This window comes from Penicillium verhagenii (genome assembly GCF_028828195.1).
Source record: "Penicillium verhagenii strain IBT 33310 chromosome Unknown utg000010l_segment0_segment0, whole genome shotgun sequence".
NCBI classification, from domain to species: Eukaryota; Fungi; Ascomycota; class Eurotiomycetes; order Eurotiales; family Aspergillaceae; genus Penicillium; species Penicillium verhagenii.
Genome location: NW_026643174.1, coordinates 503,354 through 525,728, shown reverse-complemented (window position 1 = coordinate 525,728; position 22,375 = coordinate 503,354). Strand labels below are relative to the sequence as shown.

At 47.5% G+C, this 22,375-nt stretch overlaps 7 protein-coding genes across 7 annotated transcripts; 3 read left to right on the top strand and 4 right to left on the bottom strand.

Annotated features, from left to right (window-relative positions):
• Positions 1-225: 225 nt before the first annotated feature.
• On the top strand, positions 226-2,130 carry N7466_010056 (uncharacterized protein; the record flags this gene model as incomplete). The annotated part of the gene is made up of 1 exon (XM_057169445.1): positions 226-2,130. One exon carries the CDS (start codon positions 226-228, stop codon positions 2,128-2,130), a length of 1,905 nt encoding a protein of 634 aa, XP_057016836.1.
• Positions 2,131-3,215: 1,085 nt separating this feature from the next.
• Positions 3,216-5,629, top strand: N7466_010055 (uncharacterized protein; the record flags this gene model as incomplete). Its single annotated transcript, XM_057169444.1, has 2 exons — positions 3,216-3,430; positions 3,502-5,629. 2 exons carry the CDS (start codon positions 3,216-3,218, stop codon positions 5,627-5,629), a joined length of 2,343 nt encoding a protein of 780 aa, XP_057016835.1.
• Positions 5,630-6,694: 1,065 nt separating this feature from the next.
• On the top strand, positions 6,695-7,584 carry N7466_010054 (V-type proton ATPase proteolipid subunit; the record flags this gene model as incomplete). The annotated part of the gene is made up of 6 exons (XM_057169443.1): positions 6,695-6,711; positions 6,780-6,792; positions 6,902-7,031; positions 7,174-7,282; positions 7,344-7,447; positions 7,514-7,584. 6 exons carry the CDS (start codon positions 6,695-6,697, stop codon positions 7,582-7,584), a joined length of 444 nt encoding a protein of 147 aa, XP_057016834.1.
• Positions 7,585-7,989: 405 nt separating this feature from the next.
• N7466_010053 (uncharacterized protein) lies at positions 7,990-10,520 on the bottom strand (the record flags this gene model as incomplete). The annotated part of the gene is made up of 20 exons (XM_057169442.1): positions 7,990-8,099; positions 8,149-8,227; positions 8,283-8,430; positions 8,485-8,613; positions 8,672-8,749; positions 8,803-9,004; positions 9,054-9,078; positions 9,125-9,157; positions 9,210-9,238; positions 9,288-9,322; positions 9,376-9,454; positions 9,521-9,635; positions 9,690-9,761; positions 9,814-9,878; positions 9,931-9,933; positions 9,988-10,016; positions 10,067-10,139; positions 10,201-10,270; positions 10,338-10,371; positions 10,432-10,520. 20 exons carry the CDS (start codon positions 10,518-10,520, stop codon positions 7,990-7,992), a joined length of 1,497 nt encoding a protein of 498 aa, XP_057016833.1.
• Positions 10,521-11,614: 1,094 nt separating this feature from the next.
• On the bottom strand, positions 11,615-14,273 carry N7466_010052 (uncharacterized protein; the record flags this gene model as incomplete). Its single annotated transcript, XM_057169441.1, has 7 exons — positions 11,615-12,834; positions 12,951-13,057; positions 13,330-13,394; positions 13,458-13,643; positions 13,712-13,839; positions 13,886-13,990; positions 14,051-14,273. The coding sequence occupies 7 exons, from the start codon at positions 14,271-14,273 to the stop codon at positions 11,615-11,617; spliced, it is 2,034 nt and encodes a 677-aa protein (XP_057016832.1).
• Positions 14,274-16,190: 1,917 nt separating this feature from the next.
• Positions 16,191-17,307, bottom strand: N7466_010051 (class I SAM-dependent methyltransferase; the record flags this gene model as incomplete). Its single annotated transcript, XM_057169440.1, has 5 exons — positions 16,191-16,476; positions 16,562-16,685; positions 16,760-17,010; positions 17,080-17,187; positions 17,246-17,307. The coding sequence occupies 5 exons, from the start codon at positions 17,305-17,307 to the stop codon at positions 16,191-16,193; spliced, it is 831 nt and encodes a 276-aa protein (XP_057016831.1).
• A 1,511-nt stretch (positions 17,308-18,818) lies between these two features.
• N7466_010050 (uncharacterized protein) lies at positions 18,819-22,171 on the bottom strand (the record flags this gene model as incomplete). The annotated part of the gene is made up of 2 exons (XM_057169439.1): positions 18,819-19,958; positions 20,030-22,171. The coding sequence occupies 2 exons, from the start codon at positions 22,169-22,171 to the stop codon at positions 18,819-18,821; spliced, it is 3,282 nt and encodes a 1,093-aa protein (XP_057016830.1).
• Positions 22,172-22,375: the final 204 nt, after the last annotated feature.

The following is a 22,375-nucleotide window of genomic DNA, read 5'->3' as shown; positions in this document are numbered from 1 at the left end:
GGAACTTCTTTCCTTTCTTTTTTTTTTCTCTCGGGCATTTTGCCGACCAATCGCTCCCCAGATACCTGGCAGCAAAAGTCTGGTCAGGTACTGATTATTATTTAAAAATAAGAATACCTTTGGAAAAAGCTAAGAATTACGGGACGGCTGCCCTATTCTTCACTTTCTGTTTCCACACTCTGCTATTATAAATTTGATAAGGGAACAGAAAGCCAAATCTTCACAATGAGGACGCATAACTATATCCCGCTCGAGGGCGAACAAGGAATACTCAACGTCCTTGTTAGCTGGTATCTTCTCCCCCTCCAAGCATTCTGGACGGCTCTTGTCACTGTCCTGGCTGTCACATGGCTCGATGGGAGACCGTTCGCGATTGGCACCAGCAATCGTTACCTTGAATGGGCCGATGGACCGTCTCTGACCCAGTCCGATATCACAACTTTGATTTCTGTGTTTCTCACGGTGTCGAGGATTATCACGGGCTCTTGGCAATCACTTTCATCGTGGCGATGTATCTTCATCCTGCTGGAGAAGACGGGCCTTAGGCTAGGAGATGTCAACTGGGCTGCCTCCTGGAAAGTACCGGGCCTGTCAATGTTTGCCTCTCATAAAAACCGTTCGAAGGCGGACCTCAGCTTTCAGTGGGCAATATGCATTATCTTCTTGTTGCTCTGGCCAGCACAGCTTGCCAATCCCATCGCTTCTGGTGCCGTTTCTTGGGTGCCTGCGACGCGAGTGAACATGACGGGGACTGCTCAGGCCGTTGGTGCAGCACATGCAGGACCTAATTGGCTCTGGTATGTCACATACAGCTCTGCACGATTGCAACTGGTAAAGCAATCTGCTGCATTGGCCGGATCCGAAACATCGCCTTTTCAAAGCAAGAACAATACCGACACCGCCTTCATATCTCCATCCCAGCGAATGGTATCCCAATTCGCAAGTTATAGCAACGGCTCCGTGGTCAGAAATATTACCGTTCCCTCTTTCAAAATCGATTCCTTCAACTGGGTCTCTGATTTATCGATGCTACCAAGTGGAATTTACGAGTCGATCATTCAAATGGAAGGAACTTTACTGAACATTACCGAAGATGGCGGCAACCCCCTGGGACAGACCATTCCAGGCACTTCCGCTCTTTTAAAAAACACTACATGGACTGCTCCATCTTCATCCGCTCTGCCTTCACCCACCGTGTTTATTGGCAAAAAGTACGCTGCAATTTATGTTAATCGGTATCAAAACAACGGCGACATAATCAAGTACCCTTGCTCATCTGCATCGAGCGATTTTGACCCTCTTCCCCCGAATGTAGCCTTGGTCAATCAGGCTTGGAATAACAACTACAGCGACTGTATTGCCGTGGCCGAGATAGGAATCACTGTCGGTGTAACAGACTGCCGCCAGGATGGGTCATTTACCTCATCCCTGTCGAGCCCCGAATGTGCCCTGAACTCGTCCATCGGCATCGTCACCTCTTCAAAAAATACTGTTTCCCCTGACCACCTGACTCTAGAAATCTTCAACATGATGCCTGAAGTACAAGCCCTTGCCGCCGCTCTCTCCACTACTTCCACATACCTTTCCGGCGGCCTTGAACTCTACCTGCGCATGTCTCTTATACGATCATATCAAGGAACTTGGAGCGCTCTCACCAACTATCTGAGCGATGACAGTGTCGAACTCGACACTGAGATCTATCAGCCCTTCAAAGTCGTCCGCGCGGAAGTCGCACGTTGGAGAATTTACTTATGGGCAGGGATAAACTTGCTCTTAGTGCTGGCGGGGCTGGCGTTGGCCGTAATACAAGCAACGTGGAGTGGGATCAGCACAGTGAATGATCCAGCATTGGAGGCGATCTTATTGGACTCTTCACGACTGCATTCTTCCCAAGGGAAGCCGGACAATTTCAGAAGGTTGGGTACCAATCAAAAAGAGGGTTTCAGCAGCACAGTGGCCAAGTTGAGGGATTGGGGCCCATCCGTCGATTTGGATGGTACAATACAAGGTCCTCATGCTGGAAATGTTGATCACTGGCTGATTCTGGAGAGGCGCGATGAGGAGACTCATCTGCATCCAGGCGGGTTTCTAGAAAGTTCGACTGAGCTGAGGAATCTGGTGACTGAATAAGCCATCTTGAAACGTCAAGACTTATCTTTCTAAACCAAAGGATTGATCGATCTTTTTGTAAACTGATTGCACTGAACCCTCATCAGTTGATCGCTAAACATTGGTTTTTACTATCGAAAATCACCAACTCTCTTTGACCTCCCTGTCCGACTCGAACAGAAAAAGGACAAACATTTCGCTTTATTTTACGCAGTCTTCTCGGACCATCAAGAGTATCAGATTCAAACTGAATGCTCTTTTTGGTTGAAGTTGCTTTTCTGTGTTTATCAGGTCGTGTATGATGTTGTAGCAGAACATCCAGTGGCAAGGGGCTGTGGAGCCACCCGTGACTCGTCACAGACCGGTTGATAGGAATATGGGGTAATGGAGCGCCCATATCCATTTGTTTGGCAACCGTGCATCCCAGTCGCCAAGATTTACCCAGATTTGATTACATCGGCTAATGTTGCCGCGAAATTCGGGCTTGGTGGGGACCGGGGTGCACTCCAAGGCTTAGTCCAGGGCGTCGACTAACTAGCGTAAAGGTGCCCAATGAACTCCAAGGTTGAGGGATCTAGCTTCTTTGCCCCTGTTCCACGAGGATACATGAGTCCTGGTTTTTGGTGATGCGGATCGGGAACGCCGGGTTCCACTGCCCGTGGCCCCAGGTGGATAGCTCCACAACAGTAATGGAGTTTTTATCCGAGCTGACAATAACATTTCGCTTATGGAGATCTTAACAGCTAAGATTTTATGGCAGTCAAACGGGATTATCGGCTCTTAGCACCGTGGCGTGATCAGCCACATAAGTCTTGTTTTATTATGATTTGGAACGCATGGAGTATATAGTTCCCGTCAAACCCACATTTTGTAATCCCTGATTTGGACTGAAAATTGCTGGAAAATTCGAGCAACCTATCACTCTTTTTGGTTGCGTCGTTGTTGTTTTTTGTTTGCCTTCAAAGTGAACCTCGTCCCTCTTTTAGTCTTGAACACTATCTATTTTCATTCATTCAATTTTTTGGTGTTTCTTGTCGGTGATTCACTCCGGTGCTAGCCTTGGAATACTCCTTCCACTCACGAAACTTACTTTGGTATCCATCAAGATGGTACCATCTTCCCTGAGAAATCGTCTCCTCATCACTGCTATATTCTCGGCCTCGCTATTCAGTTCCGGATACGCCGCATGCGAGACACAGGAAATCAATCTTTTCGCAAACCCATCCTTTGAACTCGGAGATCTGACTGGTTGGACTGTTGCCATCGAGGAACAAGACGCAGAGGTCATAACAGGAGATGCCTCTGATGGCCAATATTATTTGTGAGAATTTTCCTACGCTATTGACATTACGAGACATTCTTCACTAGCAATTTTGTAACACGATTTTCCAGTACGGACGGATTCGTAGGCGCAGCAGGCGAGAATTATCTGTACCAACAGTTAACAGATCTTGACACTACGCAGACCTACTCCCTCTCCGTCGACTATAAATTTGCGACTCCAGCAAAATATCTAGACCTTCCTACCGTCCCATACCATGTTTGCATCTTAGCATTTTCGGAGAATACCTTTTCTAGCTTTATCGATAGTAGCTACAAGCTGATCTACGCGTCTGAGGATCCCTCTTGGTCAACTTTCACGAGATCCTGGCAACCCTCATCGGCTACCGCGAATCTTTACATTTTTTTCTACTGTGACTCTGCCGGATACAACTCCCTCAGCCTGGATAACGCGAAAGCTATGGGAACGGTATCAGTCTGCTCGAGTACAAGCACTCCCACTCCGACTCCTACCACAACTCCTTCCGGTGTTGCCACTTCCTCGTCTATCGCTATCCATACCTCGTCAAGTATTCCTGTCTCTTCGGTCGTCAGCTCTGCTCGAGTCTCTTTGAGCTCCTCTCGCTCTGTCGTGCCTTCCAGCATTCCTGCTTCTTCATCCGTTACTGCCATTGCTAGCTCGAAGTCCATTCCGACTAGCAGCAGCCTCATTGGGCCTGTTTCTTCTGCTCCGGCTCCTTCTGCCCCGGTCTCCTCAGGTCTTCCGACTACATCCGTTCCCTCTAGCTCAGCACCCTGGAGCCGTCGTCCTATTTCTTCGGCTCCTGCTAGTTCGGCACCCTGGAGCCGTCGGCCCATTTCGTCGACTCCTCTTCCTTCCTTATCATCCATTCCCTGGTCTATTCCTACCGGTCCAGCTGGCTCCACTGGTCATGGTCCTCATCCCGGTTCTGGTCATGGTGGTAAACCTGGCTTTGGCTACGGTGGCAAACCCGGCTACGGTCATGAAGGTGGTCACCCCGGCTCTGGTCACGAGGGCGGTAAGCCTGGCTCTGGGCATGAAGGTGGTCACCCTGGCTCTGGTTACGAAGGTGGTAAGCCTGGCTCTGGTGACGAAGGCGGTCACCCTGCCTCTGGCCATGAAGGTGGGAAGCCTGGCTCTGTTACAGGCCTTCCACCTCCTCAAGTCACCACGTCGACTATTCTGAGCACCCGCACCACCACCATCACTGCATGCCCCTCCAGTGTTACTGACTGTCCTGCCCGTCAACGCACAACTTATCTTACTACCGAGACCGTCGTTGTCGGTACTACCATTTGCCCAGTTACTGCTGCTGAGGCCACCCAGACTGCAAGCTCTACTTCTACTCAGGAATGGACCACATCCACTGCACTCACCACTCGCACTGCAACTATCACTGCTTGCCCTTCGTCCGTAAAGAACTGCCCTGCTTCTGAAAAGTCGACTTGGGTCACTACGGAGACTGTTGTCGATTATACTACCATCTGCCCAGTCACTGCGGCTGAAGCCACCCAGACTGCAAGCTCCAGCTCCACCTCGACTCAGGAATGGACCACTTCTACTGCCTTTACCACACGCACTGCAACTATCACTGCTTGCCCTTCGTCTGTAAAGAATTGCCCTGCTTCTGAGAAATCGACATGGGTCACTACGGAGACTATTTTCGATTATACTACCATCTGCCCAGTCACTGCAGCTGAAGCCACCCAGACTACAAGCTCCGAGTCTGCCTCGTACACTGACGCCGGACCAAGCGGCGCCGAATGGACTGGTTCTGTCTCGAGCGGCCCGTTGTCTACTAGCTCCGAGTCTGCCTCGTATACTGGTGCCGGACCTAGCGGCGCCGAATGGACTGGTTCTCCCTCAAGCAGTTCGTTGTCTACTTACTCCAAGCCAGAGTCACCGACCGCCATTGCAACCGAAGCCTCGACAGTCGGGAGTGCGCAAGCTATCAACACCGGCGCATCGGGTGTTGGCGCCCTTGGAACCACCGTCTCTTCTAGCGGCAAGCCTATCAAGGCCACCCCTTCGAGCTTTGCTACATCGAGCTCTTCCATTCCTTATATTGCTTCTTCGCCATCTGGCTCTACCACTGGACAAGCAAGTGGCACTACCGTCACCGGCCCTGTCTACACTGGAGCTGCGACTTTCTCTTCCACTTTCTCTGCCAGCCTTCTTTGCGGCTTGGTCCTCTTTGCCATGTCTCTTGTATATTAATCAGCCTCTACCTCTGCCATTCCTTTATGAAGAGTGACAGAATACAAGCAGAATGCCTTAATCTAATGTTTTTAATTCTATGAACACCCAGAACAAGCAAATAAGGAAAAGAGAGAAAAAAACTACTTTTTGACAATGTCAATTATTTTTTTCTTGCTCACTATTAGACTATTTCACCGGGTCTTTTGATAAACACGTTAGGTAGGCTGTTTTGGGGTGAAAGAAATCAGTTTTTAGCGACTGTCCATAACATTATAAAATTTGCATTGCATAGATTTTTTACGTTCGTACCTCCACCGGGCCGAGCCGCAAATTTTAGGGGTTCCAAGGTTGTTCCAAAGGTTCTTTCGTCTCCGCAGATCTATGGTTTGCAACGCAGAAACGCCCTATGGTACGGTCCTGATTTTGGTACAAGTTGGGCTCGAATGTTTGGAGTTTGAATAATTTGGGCCCACTATGGGCAGTGTCGACTGGTTTTTCAGTGCAATACCTTGGCCCAGATACACATGCGCACGCTGTTTATGAGGGTTCAGGAAAGAACTCAGCACTAAGCGGACGCTGAAATGTTGAGAACCTGAGATGCGACCAGCGAATCACCCTACCAGTCAAGAGGAAAGGGAAGATTGGCTATAGACTTTGGGAGGGGGGAAGTAGTATTAGGGGATGCACGGACATCGGTACATGTGGGGGGCGGATCATGGAGCCTAATTTATTCTGTTGAACAACGTTTGGCTAAATTATTTCGAACCCCAATCACAAATCTCAAGGAATGTTGGTATACTATCAGTGGCGCTGGACGAGGACGGCGTATGGCCACGCTCCCTTTCCGACTTTATCCGGACATGGGGAAGTCTGGTACCATGCAGTACTTTTGGTGGAATAGCCTTGGAAGCCTGGGCTAGCCGCTAAACAAACTAGGCTTACCAAGTTCCTTCTCTGTCCGTCCACGCATACATCTTTCCTTGGTGATAACATCCATCTCTTAATATACTGTTCTCGTCTGCTTCATTTTTATCTTTCAAATCATCTGTCTCACGTGGCCAAATAGCGAAATCGATCAGCAAGATGGTGTCGGAACTATGGTATGCAAATCTCATCCATTTCAATTTCTAATGACCCCAGATCCGATCTCTGCTAAACCTTCTCTTAGTCCTGTTTATGCTGTGAGCTCACTTCCCTCGTCGCTTCTTCGAATGTGACGACCTAAGCGTCGGCTATAGCTCATCTCCTCATGCCCTCCCCGCATCTAGTAGCTAACCTTGATATTCCTAGCCGTTTTTCGGATCAATGGGCTGCGTGTCCGCGATCGTCTTCACTTGCTTCGGTGCTGCCTACGGAACTGCCAAGGCAGGCGTTGGAGTCTGCTCGACGGGCGTCCTACATCCTGAGTTGATTGTGAAGAGTAGGCCTTCTTCAAGTCCTGGAACAGCTCCCTTTGGAAATATTCACGCGTCCTAATCACGAACAAAACACTAACTTCGAGGGTGATTCAATAGATATTGTCCCAGTTGTTATGGCTGGTATAATTGCGATATATGGCTTAGTCGTTTCCGTTCTTGTCGCAAACGATTTGAAACAGAACCTTGCTTTATATACAGGCTTTATCCAGCTTGGTGCAGGTCTCGCGGTCGGCCTTGCTGGCTTAGCAGCTGGGTAAGCTATATGACATTAGGCAGATTTATCGACATAACTAAAGCTCTAATTGTGTCACTAGTCTCGCTATTGGAGTTGTCGGCGATGCTGGGGTCCGTGGATCAGCTCAGCAGCCAAGACTGTATGTCGGCATGATTCTGATACTCATCTTTGCTGAAGTTCTTGGTAAGAACGCGAATATATGTTCTAGAAATTTGGAAATACATAGCGACAAGCTAACTGGTTTATAAGGCCTGTACGGTCTAATCGTCGCCCTTCTCATGAACTCACGCGCGAAACAAGATGTGGAAGAATGCTTTTAAGAGCCCCTTGCTACGGAGAGGGAAGTAGCGTACCTCAGGTTTGAAGCGACGCCGCAAGGCAATTGTCACAGAGCATTGTTAAAATTCACCCAGATTTCTTTTTGAGGTTGAAATTATCCAGACATCTGGACGCATTGGATGTCAGAAGTACAGGCGAATTGTATATTTGGGATATATTCCAGACATGGCACATATCGAGCCACGTGAAAATTGCCGGTTCAAACCCTTGACACCTACCTGAGACCTCGACTTTGGGGGCAGAAAATGTATTAAAATTCTAATGGCACCAGTGCAATTCCAGTCAATGTATTTTCCATCCATTTCCAGAGTTGAAGTTGTCGGTCAGATCTCGGGAAAATATTTTGCCCCTTTTTTTTCGACCTGAGCTGCATGCCCGACCGTGGTTTATTCAGGGCCCAAATCAATACGAGGACCAGTATAGTTTTTCCGCCCATCAACAATCCATTGGAAGACGGAGATAATGATGATGACAGCGAAAGCGGCAATGCAATAATCTGGATCTCACGTCAGAAAAATCTCGATCAAGATCTGGGATTCGCTTACTCATGCTGCTGCCGGTAACGGTGCTCGACGGAGGAAAAACAAACAAGACAGTGGTGAGGCCGATATACGACAATGAGACCTTTTTTTCATGTTAGCATATTTGATGGCTTGATGGCCGGATATTCGCTCCCTACAATATCGGTGAACCAACCCACGGCACGGGGAAGTTTCCACTTTCTCTCAGGAAGTGCATTGCGTCCCTGGAGGCAGTTGATGAGGATGGGAATACCGTACGACAAGTCGAGTGCGACAACAGATGCGGAGATGATAGCGTTGAATGCACTAATACATAGGTTAGAAAGCCCATACGCTCTGAGGAGAAGGAACCGAGTTTACCTGGAAGAGCCGAGGAAAATACATCCGAAGCAGATCACCACGACCACGGTTAAGATGAGGGCATTCAGAGGCAACTGAAGCGTAGGGTGGACTTTGGCAAAGAACTTAGAGGCAGGAAGGCCCCCATCCCTATTCAAGTCAGTATGATTGGAAAGAAGAAAATAGGTGACTTCAAATGTGTTCCTACCGGGCAAAAGCAAAAATCATTCGGCTACTGGTAGTCATCACACTGAGGATCGCAAGGATTAAGCAGACGAGGGGCAGCCTGTTCTGGTTTTAGCGAATGCATAAAAAAGGAATCAGGTAGGTTTGAATCACATCAGAAGGCAAATAGCCCCCGCCTTGTTTTTAGTTGCGTCAATCAATATCTGTAAAAGAGGTCCAGCTGCCGAAGTAGCAACTTGTTCCATGTTTCCAGCCACGAATAGGAGCACGATCAAAAAGATGCATCCCGTAACGGTACCGATTCCAACACAAGTAACCATGATCTTTGGACCCTCGATGGATGGATTCGGTACCTCTGTACAAATTAGTCAAATGAAAAGCGCCAATTGCATGCACATTCATACCTTCGATCATATGAACAACCGCGTCCTGTTAAGGTTAGCATAGATTATTTGAAATAAAGGAATTGACTTACAAATGCAGTTACGCCGAGTCCTCCTTGCAGCAGCTGTGAATGTTTTTAGTATCTGTGTCCATGGATTCCATCAACTAGAACATACTCCAAGAAGCCAAGCAACACCATCAGGCCCTATTGAAGTCAGTGAACTGATCGCTGTGGCTTGGAAAGAGTTACTCACAACCTGTACTGTTGACAAAATTGCAAAAAACGAAGCTATCAATCTCAAGTCAGAACGAGTCGAATAGAAATTACGGGACTGTACTCACTAGGCAGTGTTATAATCCGGCGCGGCGCAGGCCAAGACTGTAATGGATACCACAGCGAAGCCACCAATAGACCAAGCAACTGTTCCATGGTAGCCCACGTTAGCCGGAAATCAAGAAGCACTGGAAGTTCAAAAGATATACATACAAGCGCCACGGTAAATAGTCGGCAAAATCGAGTTCATAAAAGCGTTAATAATAAACGCACCGAGAGTCAGACCAACGTAGATGAGGAACTGTTGCCAGCGAGTCGACTCGTAACTCTAAAAATTGTTCTCAGCGAGAGTGATAGAAAAAGCGAACTTATATCATCTTACCGGGTGCATAGCTGAGATTACACCAACGATCAATTGACTCGAAAGTAGCGAGTTGGTAGCTACTAGGGCGACCTTAGAACTTGTTAGTATTCAATATTTTGGATTTTATTGCAAAATGGCTTACCCATCCGGCAACATTGATCCAACCTGTGATCCAGGAGAGAATAGGGACCCATTTTGGCCAGGAAACTAAGTCGGTAAGAAACTTTCCGGTGAAAGATCGCCATGATAGAAAACATACTGACTGCACATGTTGTTTTTAGTATGTCTCTCTCTGATCACGAACAGACCAACTTACCTGCAACCCAATGGTATTGTCCACCAGCTCTGCAAAATATGAGTGATAAATAACCAATTGAAAAGCAAAATATACGCACGTTGGATAAGCGGATAGAAACTCCGCTAAGGAAGTTGCGATGCACAAATTGCAAAACCCCGCAGTGACGAGACCTATGGAGTGTTACCCGAAATTCCCACACTCAGTACCACTGGTTCGGACGGAATGGCATACCCCATATCACACTGGTGCTACCACCAGAAGTAAGACTTATTGACAAGCTTGCGGACAGAGCAGTCCATGACTGAGATGCATGTTAGATATCAAGGGGTATTGATATTGGGTCCAGTGCAGAATAGTATAAAACAAACATTGAGTACAGCAAAAGCCAGTCCTAGCATTGCCCTATAGAAAAATCAGCATTGTGCAAATCTTTTTCTTTTTCAACGCATCAGTCAGCCTCACCATGTAGAGAACTGTCGTTTCAACTCAGGCCTATGGCCCATGGCAGCAAGCTGCGCATCATCATCTTGTATCGGCTCTTCTTTATTCATAATCGCAATTGGAAATCGACATGCAGTCAAAATATGTTGGAAAGAAGAAATAAAATGACAAGAAATGCACCGGAAGGCCGGAAGATCGGAGGACATGCAATCTAAGTATCTCAAGCCAGCCACCATGCAAAAAAGCTATCACAAGTCCCTGCGGATCTCTCCGACAGGGTTGCAGCCGAATAGCATTGCGGGGGAAAGATCGGTGTCACCGGGCGCACCAATCACGGCGACTAGAGATATAAAGTGGAGACGTGTTGTGGGTTCTTGTGGATCCAGATGCACCAAACAAGAATGGCCTTATCAGTTATTCACGTTAAGCTGCTTGTTCAATTAATTTTACCAATTACGTCTAGCAACGGCCCGGCTTGTCCTCCCTGTTTTGGTTCGGAGCCGCGTGTACTTACCCGAATATACGTAGTTGCATTGGCGCTATCGTGACGCCGAGCTTAGAGCTATAATTCACGGTTTTTACATCTCTTTGATCACCAAGATATACAGATATGACATCTATAGGCTTATTGTATGACACACTATCACACAATCTAGACTAACACTATTCACCTTCAAATGTTCTTACTTGATTTCTGAAGTCAATGTTTCACAAACATTTTATTTTTGAATGTTCCCTGCTGTTGAGAACTAAGATTCTTTTCGCCAAGACAATTTCTTTTTGCCATGGCACTATTTTATTTTGGTGTATTAAGCTAAGCTATGTGTAAGAAAAAAAAAGCAAAATATTAGCATCCCCAGAGCTCAGAAAGTGTATCAATATTTTATGCATTGGTAATATTCTTCTGATTTGGTATGTGTTACGGGCGAGGCTGAGCCAATGATGATAATTATCTCTTTAGGAGGTGATGAGGAAGGGCAAGTTGTGGAAAGGTCTAAGAGCCTGCCCGAACGTATGAGAAGGATCAGACGGATCAGAAGGAGAAATAAAAAGAGAAGAGGGGAAAGGGAAAGAAAAAATAGCCGAAGAAACAATAGCTTTAAAGGCATCCGCAAGAGGACTGAAGAAGTAATTCCGTCAGTCTTCAAATTTGAAATCATCTATTCGGTAAATGCGACAACGAACAAGAAATACTGTATTGTTATTAAGCAGCTTCAATAATCCTCACTGGGGCAAAAACGTTCACCTCGAGCGTCTTCCCTGCAAGCGTCAGATTGATTCTATACTCAAACTGATGTGTATGTTTAATGTTGAAGGTGGAGCAATCAGGAAAAAGAGCACGCGTGATGAGGGGCGAACATCGCTTTCCATTCGCATACAAGCCATTCCTGCGCAGCAAAAGCTGAAACATACTCCCCAAATCGACATCTGCATTGTCCTTGTGTGAACTTCGAACCATCAAGGGACTCTCAAGTTTTTTCATGACGTCGTCGAAGTGGAAATCCACTTCAGAGTCCTGTCGATTCGTATACGCACTACTGCTTTGGTTACCCGGGGCGATAACAGTCGTAGAGCTTCTGACCAGAATCTTGATATAATTGATCTGGATTTGTTGTGGGGCGTCTTCAATAACTTTGCTTGTGTGGCCGTTCCCCTTCAAAGTTTCAATGCTCAAGCAAATAGGCAAAATCTGCGGATTATCCAGTTGAACGACCGATGGCGATTCCACGCAAACTTTGAACCAGAACACAGGAATTTTCGACGACCCGAAAAACGTATTGGCCTTTTGTCGAAACGAAGCCTTATGATCTTCCATACCGGGTAGCAGGCGCTGGGTTTGTACTTTCGTAGCGGATGACAACCCGCCTCCCTTTGCAAAGTGGAGCCTGTCAACGTTCCCCGGAGGGTTTCTTAGGATAATTGGTATAGCCGCATAGCAGGCCATTTTGGAGCCTCCCTTTTCATACTGGAGTCGAGCATGAAGGTTGTATTCGATTCTAGCTTCTGACCTCGCTCCGGAGCCAGTGCTAAACGTGCGCAAAGAGCCGGGCAGAATATTGTAGGCTGGGTGATCCTGGCCAAAAGGCACAAAGCTTGCATGAGGCTGATGACCTTGCGTGATATATGTCCTCGGCTTACTGGGGATGGGTACAGAGAAAGACCAACCGAGGGGTTCTTCGCAATCTTCAGGATGATGCACTGGCCCGCTGAAAATCAGGTTCTCCTTTGCGTCGAGGAGAGTCCATTTGTTGGTGTAGGTTTCGCGAGAGTTGTTGGATTGGCTGGTTCCGGCTGGCCATATCTTGACACTCGTTATTCCCGTGAGCCATATGTGGAGTGTGGCGTGGGGGGAGATCATGGAGGACTTTCGAATGACGTTCCCAATTATGGTATCGCCGGGGCTGTAGCGCCAGCCGGATGGCGCTGCAATATCAAAGCGTAAATCCGTGGGCAACATTTTCAGAAATCATGACATCGGGTTCATTGGCAAGTTTTGACTCATTCTGGATTGCCAGGTTACCGAATCCTTTATAACGCACCTGGGAAATTAATCGTGAGAAACTGAGGTGGGTAGGCGGCGAGTGAAGAAGGTGATCTGCGGGGGAACATGGGGCTGAAACTGAGGTGATTCTCCAGTCTGGACTGGCTATATACAAGCATCACTTAAAGCACATGCTTCTCTTGCGCTTGTTTGATTGGCTCAAATCACCGGAGTAACACAGCTCCACCCTCGGGTACATCACTCACTCAATTTGCCTTGGTTACTCCACAGAGCCCCTGTCAAGCCAGTCAGAACCTATAATGAGGGGGCTTTGATGGGCGCACTTTTCGGCCCCACCCCCCACGACTAGTGTTCTAAGTATTGGGAACGAATTTTGCCTAGCACACGGGTTTTTACTGAGGCTGCAGGCTACTTACGTTTTGGGTGATTTGTAGCTATAGCCCGGAGACCTTGGAAGGCAAAATTGCACCCTTTTGATTCGCTAGAGATTATTTACAAGCCACTGCGAGATACCCCTCCACCTATTGGCCTCACTCCAACGAACAATGGCGTCATAATCTCGACAGGTATGCATCGCATAACTCGTCTCAGCTCCCAACAGATTGTCCTTGTCCATTCCAGCGAGCGTGATGTCCACGTTGCACATCAGTGTATGGCGAATGTATTCCAGGCAGTGTCGTGTGTGGTGATCGAAGAGATATTTTTTCTCCAAATTCTCTCGAATCATGTGCTGCCAAATTTGTTTAATGTCTCAATATGAACCCATGCAAAGTGGTGGTGCTAAGATCGAAAACTCACCAAACAGTGCATAGCATGGAAGCCATCCACTTGATAGACCAGTTCCCCAGGTGTATCGGGTGTGGGTGCACTCGGGGGTAGATCGTGCTGGGCTGCCCACTCTTTGGTGACGGACACAATGCCATGGTCTAAAGTGATGAGTATATTGCACTAACTGAGCCAGAGAGCACTTACGCGAGGCCATGTCGTCCCACGTCTCATGGTAAGAGCTTCCACTCTCACCAAATGTACTATGATTGCTATAGTCCCAGGTCCTGTTGAATTGAGAGAGCGATCCATCTGGAACGTGTAAGCAGTTTTCTGGTGTATTTTCCCCGTTGCGGGGAAGATTAAACGTACAGTCATCCAATTGAGGCTGGCGTTGTGCTCTTGGTTTCATCAGAATAAGGTATCCACCAATAAAACAGGCCACATTAGCCAGCTCAAAGAGAAGAAGCCAGAGACATAAGGAGGAACATCGACTCTTGGAATTTTTCTTTTTATCGTCGACAACCCAATACCGACTATAGTCCAACTCACTCGTCACGAGCGGGACGTATTCAGTCTCGTTCTTTTCGTCCATAGCCGTTGTTTAGGCAGTAACACCGAAGTGTATAAACTATACTATGTCTGATCCAGATGTTCGAGGAGAAGAACGTAGAGCCTCGTTATATGAGTATTTATTATCTTTCGACTAACTACTGGATTCCCCCTGAATTCTCTTGTGGGGCATAGGCATGTATATTAAGTCAAGTGTCAAGTATTGAACATTGAATCTAGTACTTAGCAATGTCAGCATGTTTCCTTGAATGGCCCGGAGGCGCCTCAAATTCCTAGCTGCCGTTATCGTGATGGAACAAACATTTGAATCAAATTCCTTTACTAACGACTCGGTAAAGTTTTCCAAGAGCTATTCATTAATCCAAAATTTGAAGGCGCATTTCTAACCCCAGTACTACCCCCTTACAGATGCACATGTAATGATACCGGCTATTTCAACCCCAAATACGACAGACCAAAATAATCCACTAGATTACAAATTACAAGCGCGAGCGTAGCACTAATAAGATCTAAGTAGTGCAGGATGGATAAAAAGTGGGGGAAGGGAAAGAACATCATATATTGCGTTAGACTTTAGACAATTGTGAAGGTGAGACAATTGGATTTGATGACTGACACTGGTCCGAACGGCGGACACGAAGGGCGCAGGGAACCGTTCTTTGCAAAGTTAACCGGGTACCTGTGTCCGCGGGCCTTTACCCCAAGCTTGTTAATTGCCTCGCAAGCTAAAGCCCTGCCAAGGTTCAAGGACCCCACCAGCAGGGGGTGGCCAGGTGTTGACGTTCCGCGTGTATGGCCGTCGTAAAGTGGCCGGTTTGACGTGTCCGGAGTTCCTGTTCCGTAGATCAAGGGGTCGAAGCCAGGCGGGCAGTTCGAGTAATGCGGTACGTAGGCCGGTACCCACGGTTGACGGGAAGACCAGGAGGCAGAAGCGTACTTCACGGAAGTCCTTAGACAGTCGCCGAGTTCCGAGTGGTTGACCCTACGTGCGGCTGATATGTCGCTGACAATCATCGGGTTCAAACGTGAGGTCGCTAATGCCAGGGTTGAGAAAGAGTAGAAGAAAGGGTAGAGAGGTAAAAGAGGGAGGAAGAGTAGAAGATTACCATAATCGGATTTGAGCGTCGTAAAAGGGGTGTTGACGGGATAAGGTGTGCAAGTAAGATCTAAGTTGGATAAAGGAAGTAAGTGAAGTAGGATAAGTAAGAGCAGGAGATAGTAGTGCGTAACGCAACTCCTGGCTGGCGGTCTTGGTGCGTCTTCACTAGTTCCTCACACCCGATCAAATCACCCGACCGCACCCATTCATCATTTAAAGGAGATCGAGATACTCATGGAGAGTTGTTCGCGAACCGTCCTGTCGAGGGCGACCTACGAACCGACTTCGATGATTTAGGATCTCCGCAACATCGAACACTTCCTCATGAACAATGGTCGGGCTGAGGAATCTCATCTTGCCCCTTTCTGAAAAGCTATAATTGAGTCGGTCGTATTAATATTTGGTTTGAGATACAGGAATACACATAACAAATGGGTGATGTGATTTGAAGTCAAGCGAATTACGCACGCCCTGTCCTCTCTGTCCAATCCCTATAGTGCAGGAGTACATTCTTACTCCTCCGGGTCAATCTGCCGATTAGAATTCTTGATGCCGATAAATAAAAATAACAAGGCCCTATGCGATCCCTAAGCGCTAATTGGCGGCCCGACCGACAGCCACATGTTACGATCGGCTGTACGAGAAGTGGACGTATTCCGGGACGTGCTTGGTGGATTGGAATGCCACTCCTTTCATGTTCCGATCCCTCAATATTTCCCCTGTGGGATCTTACATTCCTCGGAACTATTAGCCGAACTTATGAAGATTCAATCATGCAAAAAATCTATTCTGAAATTTATGGGAATTAGACCGTAGATGTCGAAAACAAAATAGTCGCTATCAACCACTCTTTCGAGCTAGAAGCGTCACTGGGTGCCAGTAAAGCTGATCACTGTTGCGACTTTCTTTCTGGACATTTTCCAGAGCGCTCATCCATTCATCTGAGCTCGGCACAGATGGCTCCACTTGCTTCAGACGATCCAGAATCGCCCCACTATTCTCCAGTGCCACGAAAAACGTGTCCATGCAGAGTGGAATCAGCTGGTTTGACCACGGCTTGTACTGGCAGTCGATTACTTCCAAGTCGGCTTCCAGATTCACATGCTGGTCAATTTTTTCAACCCATCTAGATTCAAAAAGTAAGTCATGCTTTTCTAAAACATTGAATATATGGTGGACCAGCGGAATTTAATCCCAGGTATATAACTCACTCGAAATTAAGCTTCGTGGCACCGCTCATGAGGCTCATCATCTGTCGCATCTTGAGTGCGGCATCACCTCTGACCACCGCACTGTCGAACCGAGCATCCTCCCACTGAATATAACCACCAGGCTCTGCGTAGTTGAGATACTAGTCAGTGGACGTCCGGGCCTTTCCATGCATGTGCAACCAGACAGCAAAAACCTACTGAGCATTTTGGCGGCATTCTGAATCAGCCGGCTAGGATCATTATCGCGAATGATAAATGCCCACGTGCGTAGATGAACAACATCAAACTGGCCAACCAGAGACGACGGAAGCTCGCCGAGGAAGTCGAGCACATCGAATGTGGCGTTCGATGGGCGATATTCTGGGAGAGGAAAGTGAGTATCGGCGATATCGTACGCTGCGACTCGAGCCGAAGAGTGAAGCTGCATGGCTACTTCAATGGCCCAGATTCTGTGTGGGGAAAATGCGTTAGCATTAATGAATAAATGTCTGGGTGAGTAGAAAGAGGTGGTCAGATACCCCGTGCCTGCCCCGATGTCGGCAATTGCCATGTTCTCTTTGATGGGGATATCGGGGTGAAGAACATGTTTCATGTGTAGTTTCCATAGAAGATGCTGTGATCCGAGCCTGATTGTAGTATTAGTGAGTGCTTTTTCGGGTTCCGCGTAACGACTGATCTCCATACCTGGTGGCTTCGGCTCGATTGCGCTTCAGTAAGTAGGTGTTGTATAAGGGGTGATCAGCCATGGCGAGTTGTGCTGAGGAGAGGTATTCTGGAAAGGAATCATCGAAGACTTAAAGCCACAGCAGCACTAGGTACCACTCAATGTTACTAATGTACCTTCTTTGTTGGCAAACGGGGCAAGTAAACCCAAGTTTGAGCTTATCGGGATTTGGGAATGGGCGGGGAAGGGCCCACTTTCATAAATTTGGTTGGATACACTAGTCAACCTTCGAGTGGGGGTTCCTACGCAGTACTATACTTTTGAATAGTAACATAAAACAAAGTACGTTCACAGCATTGAAGTCATAGGGCCATGAGGGGTCTCTTCTTTACTTACTCATGCGCATATATATGTTCGATGAATGAACGATGGAAGAAAATTGAAATTAGTATACTTGCTGATCACCTACGCGCCGGTCTATACCTGGAGCCTATTTCGGCTGCTTACAAAAATTACGTTGATCTTTCATTATGGCCCCCATGTGCACCTACATAATCGCCGTATCTAACCTGCTCCAAAAACAGGTGTCATTGACTACTAGCTGACCAGGATCTACGTGGCCATGAGTGGGAGGACAATTGTCAAGTCCACGCAGCTCCTAATCATTTAGGAAACAAAATTCCATGTAATATCCTCGGACGTGAGGTCAATGTGGAGCAAGCAAACTAGTCGAATGATGGATGTGATGGTGGCGCTAGCAGTTGTCGTTAGCCTACCAGATCCCCCCTATCTTGGCCCCCACAGCAGAACTGACATAGAACAAAGAACGTAGAGGCCACCCATTAGGAAAGTCAGAGTGAGTATCAATTTTTCCATCAGGCTACATGCAGTCGCTAGGCAGAATGCAATGGAATCACCATCATCAACAAGTCTGTTGCAGTATCCGGAATGGACTTTCCAAGTAAGTACTTTGTCGCCATATTTTGTGGGTACCGACTCATTTCAGTAGCCTCGCAGGGTAATGCATTGAAGCGCTCTAACACAAGCCAGGGCCGTCGCAGTTGTCGCTTTCCTGTTATAATCGACTGGAAGAATTCGCCGAAAATACAGCTGCTAACGTTCACATATCTCGGTGGGTCCTTGAATGGAAAGAATTGCCTGGCCGGAACACTATGCTGAGAAACGGGAATTACAGGCTCGCTCAATGGATGGAATTACTTGGCCGGAATCGTCAATTGATAAGCTGAGAAATGAAGACATCAATTGATGGTCATTCTTGAAAATATATAGAGACCAATCACGTGGATATTGTCCTTCCGTGTAGCTTGTAGTCCGGGGCGGTGATTTCATGGTGTGTCTCACGCTTTGAAGTTGAGAATGAACTCGGGTTCCAACGTTTCGTTACAGAATGCCGTATGCAAGAGACCCAAAGTTTGATTCATCAAATGTTGGAGCACATCCAATGCAGATGCAAGATTTCATTGTGCTCGAAAGTGAATGAATATGGTATGAGACATAGAATCCTGCGCGTCTACCTAGCGGAGCTAAGGATCATTGAGCTTGGCAATTTGTACGCTCCAACAAGCTTGAGAATCAGAGGATACCGTTCTTCAAAGCTTCCAGTGTTGACATCGTTTTAATAGTCTGAGAGTGATGAGGTCCGAGGGTCTTTTCTTGTAGTCGGCCACATTCTTCAAGCATGGTTATGGCCTCTGCGTGACGATTCATCGCGGCCCAAGTACATGCCAGGTCCCACATTCTGGTCAGCGTGTCAGGATGCTCAGCACCTAGCAACCTGCTGGTTTTCTCAAGAACTTGCAACGCAAGTTCCTCAGCCTCCTTTTGAATCGCCCAAAATTGATCTTTATATATCAACACGAGGCTACGCATACTATTCAGCGTGTCCGGATTCTCAGCACCTAGCAACCTGCTGGTTTTCTCAAGAACTTGCAACGCAAGCTCCTCAGCCTCCTTGAATCGCCCAAGATTTTTATATATGAACACGAGGCTACGCATACTTTTCAGCGTGTCAGGATGCTCAGCACCTAGGACCCTCTTCCTTGTCTCGGCGACTTGTAGCCCAAGCTCCTCAGCTTCCTTGAGTCGCCCAAGATCGTTATATATCAACATGAGGTTACTCATACTGTCCAGCGTATGGCGATGCTCGACACCGAGTACCCTCTTTTCTGTCTCGAGAACTTCTAGCCCAAGCTCCTCAGCCTCCTTGAATCGCCCAAGATCGATATATATCAACACAAGGCTACTCATACCGATCAGCGTGTCAGGATGCTCAGCACCTAGCAGCCTGCTGGTTTTCTCAAGAACTTGCAACGCAAGCTCCTCAGCCTCCTTGGATCGCCCAAGATCGTTATATACCAACGCGAGGCTACTCATACTGGCCAGCGTCTCGGGATGCTCAATACCTAGGACCCTCTTGCTTGTCTCGGTGACTTGTAGCCCAAGCTCCTCAGCTTCCTTGAGTCGTCCCAGATCCTTATATATCAACGCGAGGTTGTTCATGTATGCTAGCGTGTCAGGATGATCAACACCTTGCAACCTCTTTGCTGCCTCGATAAGTTCAAGCCCACACCCTTCAACCTCCTTTAATCGCCCCTGTTTACCGTATGTCCAAGCCATCCAAGCTAAAATTTCTAGGAGACATCCATCATCGATTTCGAGTTTTCCAAATTGTCCGTCGCATATGGCCAGAAACACCATGTCGGCTCGCTGTATCTTCCATCGACAGCAAGACAGCACCCGACCATGTCGGCAAAGGTATATCTACTACCATTGTTCGGATGTACCTTTCGACTCTGAAGTAAACTTTGAGCATGGGGAAGGTATTCTCGCCACAATTTTCGATTATTGGGGTCACATGATGGAAAGACTTGGTTGAAATGTTCGCCCGCTTTACTCGTCCACTCTTGCAGTAGAGACTCGTTCTTGAGCCAGTTCCTTGTGGCTAAATGAACCAGTCGGTGCATGCTGATAAGGTGACCATTCACCTGTGCGGTAACGAATGAGTAAGCCTTGAGGATTCCCAGCGCTTTTTGCTTCTCCAATGACGATCCACTGCACGGAAGAAGTGATAACGGAATATCGCGGTGATCGATGCATGCGATAAATGATAAAAATTCCGCCGCCAAGCTACTGGACTTCTTCACGTGCTGGAAGGAGATAAGCCAGGTAACCGCTACCGGATTTGTGGTTTCTGTGTACCGATAGCTGTCCTCAAAGTCTTCGCTGAGTAATTCAATTATTGTGTCTTCCTGATCACCAAGCAGGCCAAGATATTCATCCAAAGACATACAATTTTCATTGATAAAGCTGGCAGCTTGAACCAGAGCAAGGGGCAGACCACAGAGCTGTTGCACTAATAAAATGGCAGAATCCTTGTCCTCTAGCAAATCCTTCTGGACAAGGGATTCTTTCAATAGTTCAAGAGCGGTGGTATCGTTCATCTGTGACAGCGTGATGACATCCGGTCCCACTAGCCGACTTGCAAGCTGTTGATTCCGCGACGTAAATAGGATAAACCCATTATGACACTGCGGAAGAAAACTCTTCAGCGCAGGCTGGGTACTCGAAGTCATCCACATCTCGAAATCATCGGCATTATCGATAATAAGAAGCCATGGGCCGGATTCTTCGGAGCTGAGATATGACTTCACTTGAGATTTCACATCGATACCTGGTCCTTTTGGTAAACCCAATTGTTCGTTTATACCTAGAAATGCCTGTTCGATAGCTTCAACGCTAGTTGCCGGGATCCAGAAAATTGAGTATGTGGGATCCTCGTGGTGAATCTGATAGGCCAACTCCAGTGCTATCTGGGTCTTCCCCATTCCTCCTAGTCCTGAGATCGCAACCTTTCTGGCATATTTCCCTGAAATGATCCGGTCTTTGAGCTGGCTGATCTCGTCTCCACGACCCAAGAATCGTGGATTTTGTTCAAATGGTGGGATCCAAATACCACTGATTTGATTCAGGCCACTGGCGGGAGTTTCTATCGGTATCATGGAGAGGAGATCCTTGGTGTAAATTGCTGCCACGAGAGCTGCATATTCCTGCCACTCTTTGTTTTTGTGCGAGTCACAATAATCGCAGATGCCGCGAACAACAAGACAGGGGAGATGGTTCATGATGCCGGCTGCTTCCATTTCGAAACAGAGGGCGTCAAACTTCTTTGCAATACTATCTCGCTCCATGCCATCTTTGATGACGCGGTTGCCAGATGCAATCACTCCATAGTGTACTCGAGCTTCTCGTGAAGTTCGCGCATCACGATCTATTTGTTCTTTGACGTCACAATCAATGCAGGATTTTTCTGAATCCAAATGCGTGTATGTTGAACGAAAGAGACGATCCTCTGTGAGAGGTCTTGAAAACCGAGGTTGCATGTCCGGATGCTGCTCGAATACCTCCGAGATATTCCTTGTAATGCGATTATCCTTCTTCCTCATATCATCCGCCTGCATTTTGGAGACCGCCGTCAGAAGGAGTGTCGGTGGCTGATTGAGCATGCCAGTCTGCTGAAAATGCCCGCCGGCAATGGTTTTTCCCAAGTCGTAATGTACGACGCCGCCTAAGCTGCCAGTCGGTTTGCTCACCACCACATCGCCTAGCCGAATATCAGTAATAGCGCTAGGCACTCCACCCCCGATGCCAACCATAACTCCGTATCGAACATTGGGAAAGGTAGATTGGATTTGCGACACGATAAAAGTTGCTGATACTGTGGCATATACACCAGATGGCAAACAGGCGATAACGGTATTGTGGCCTGCAATTTTTCCAAGGGTGTATGCGATGTGGGCTGTACCAGTGGATGTAAGGCGGGGGTGGGTTTCATCTAGCATCGCTTCTGCGGCTGCCAACTCAAGCGGTAGCGCACATATCCACGTCAACGAGTAATCTGCGCAAACGAGAGTTTTCGGTTCTGGCATTTTCAAGGCATGCGGCCGATGAACAAGTGGAACTGCAGGTGTGCTATTTCATCAGGTTTTTTGATGGTGGCAGTGAGTGGTGAGGGGGCCAAAAACATCTTCAGTCGACTTGGGCCTCTACGGCCAATCATGTCCCGCCAACGAAAACAATGTGACAAGGGGCTGTACCAAGCCACCACAGCTTTTCAATTGCATTTAGCCAAA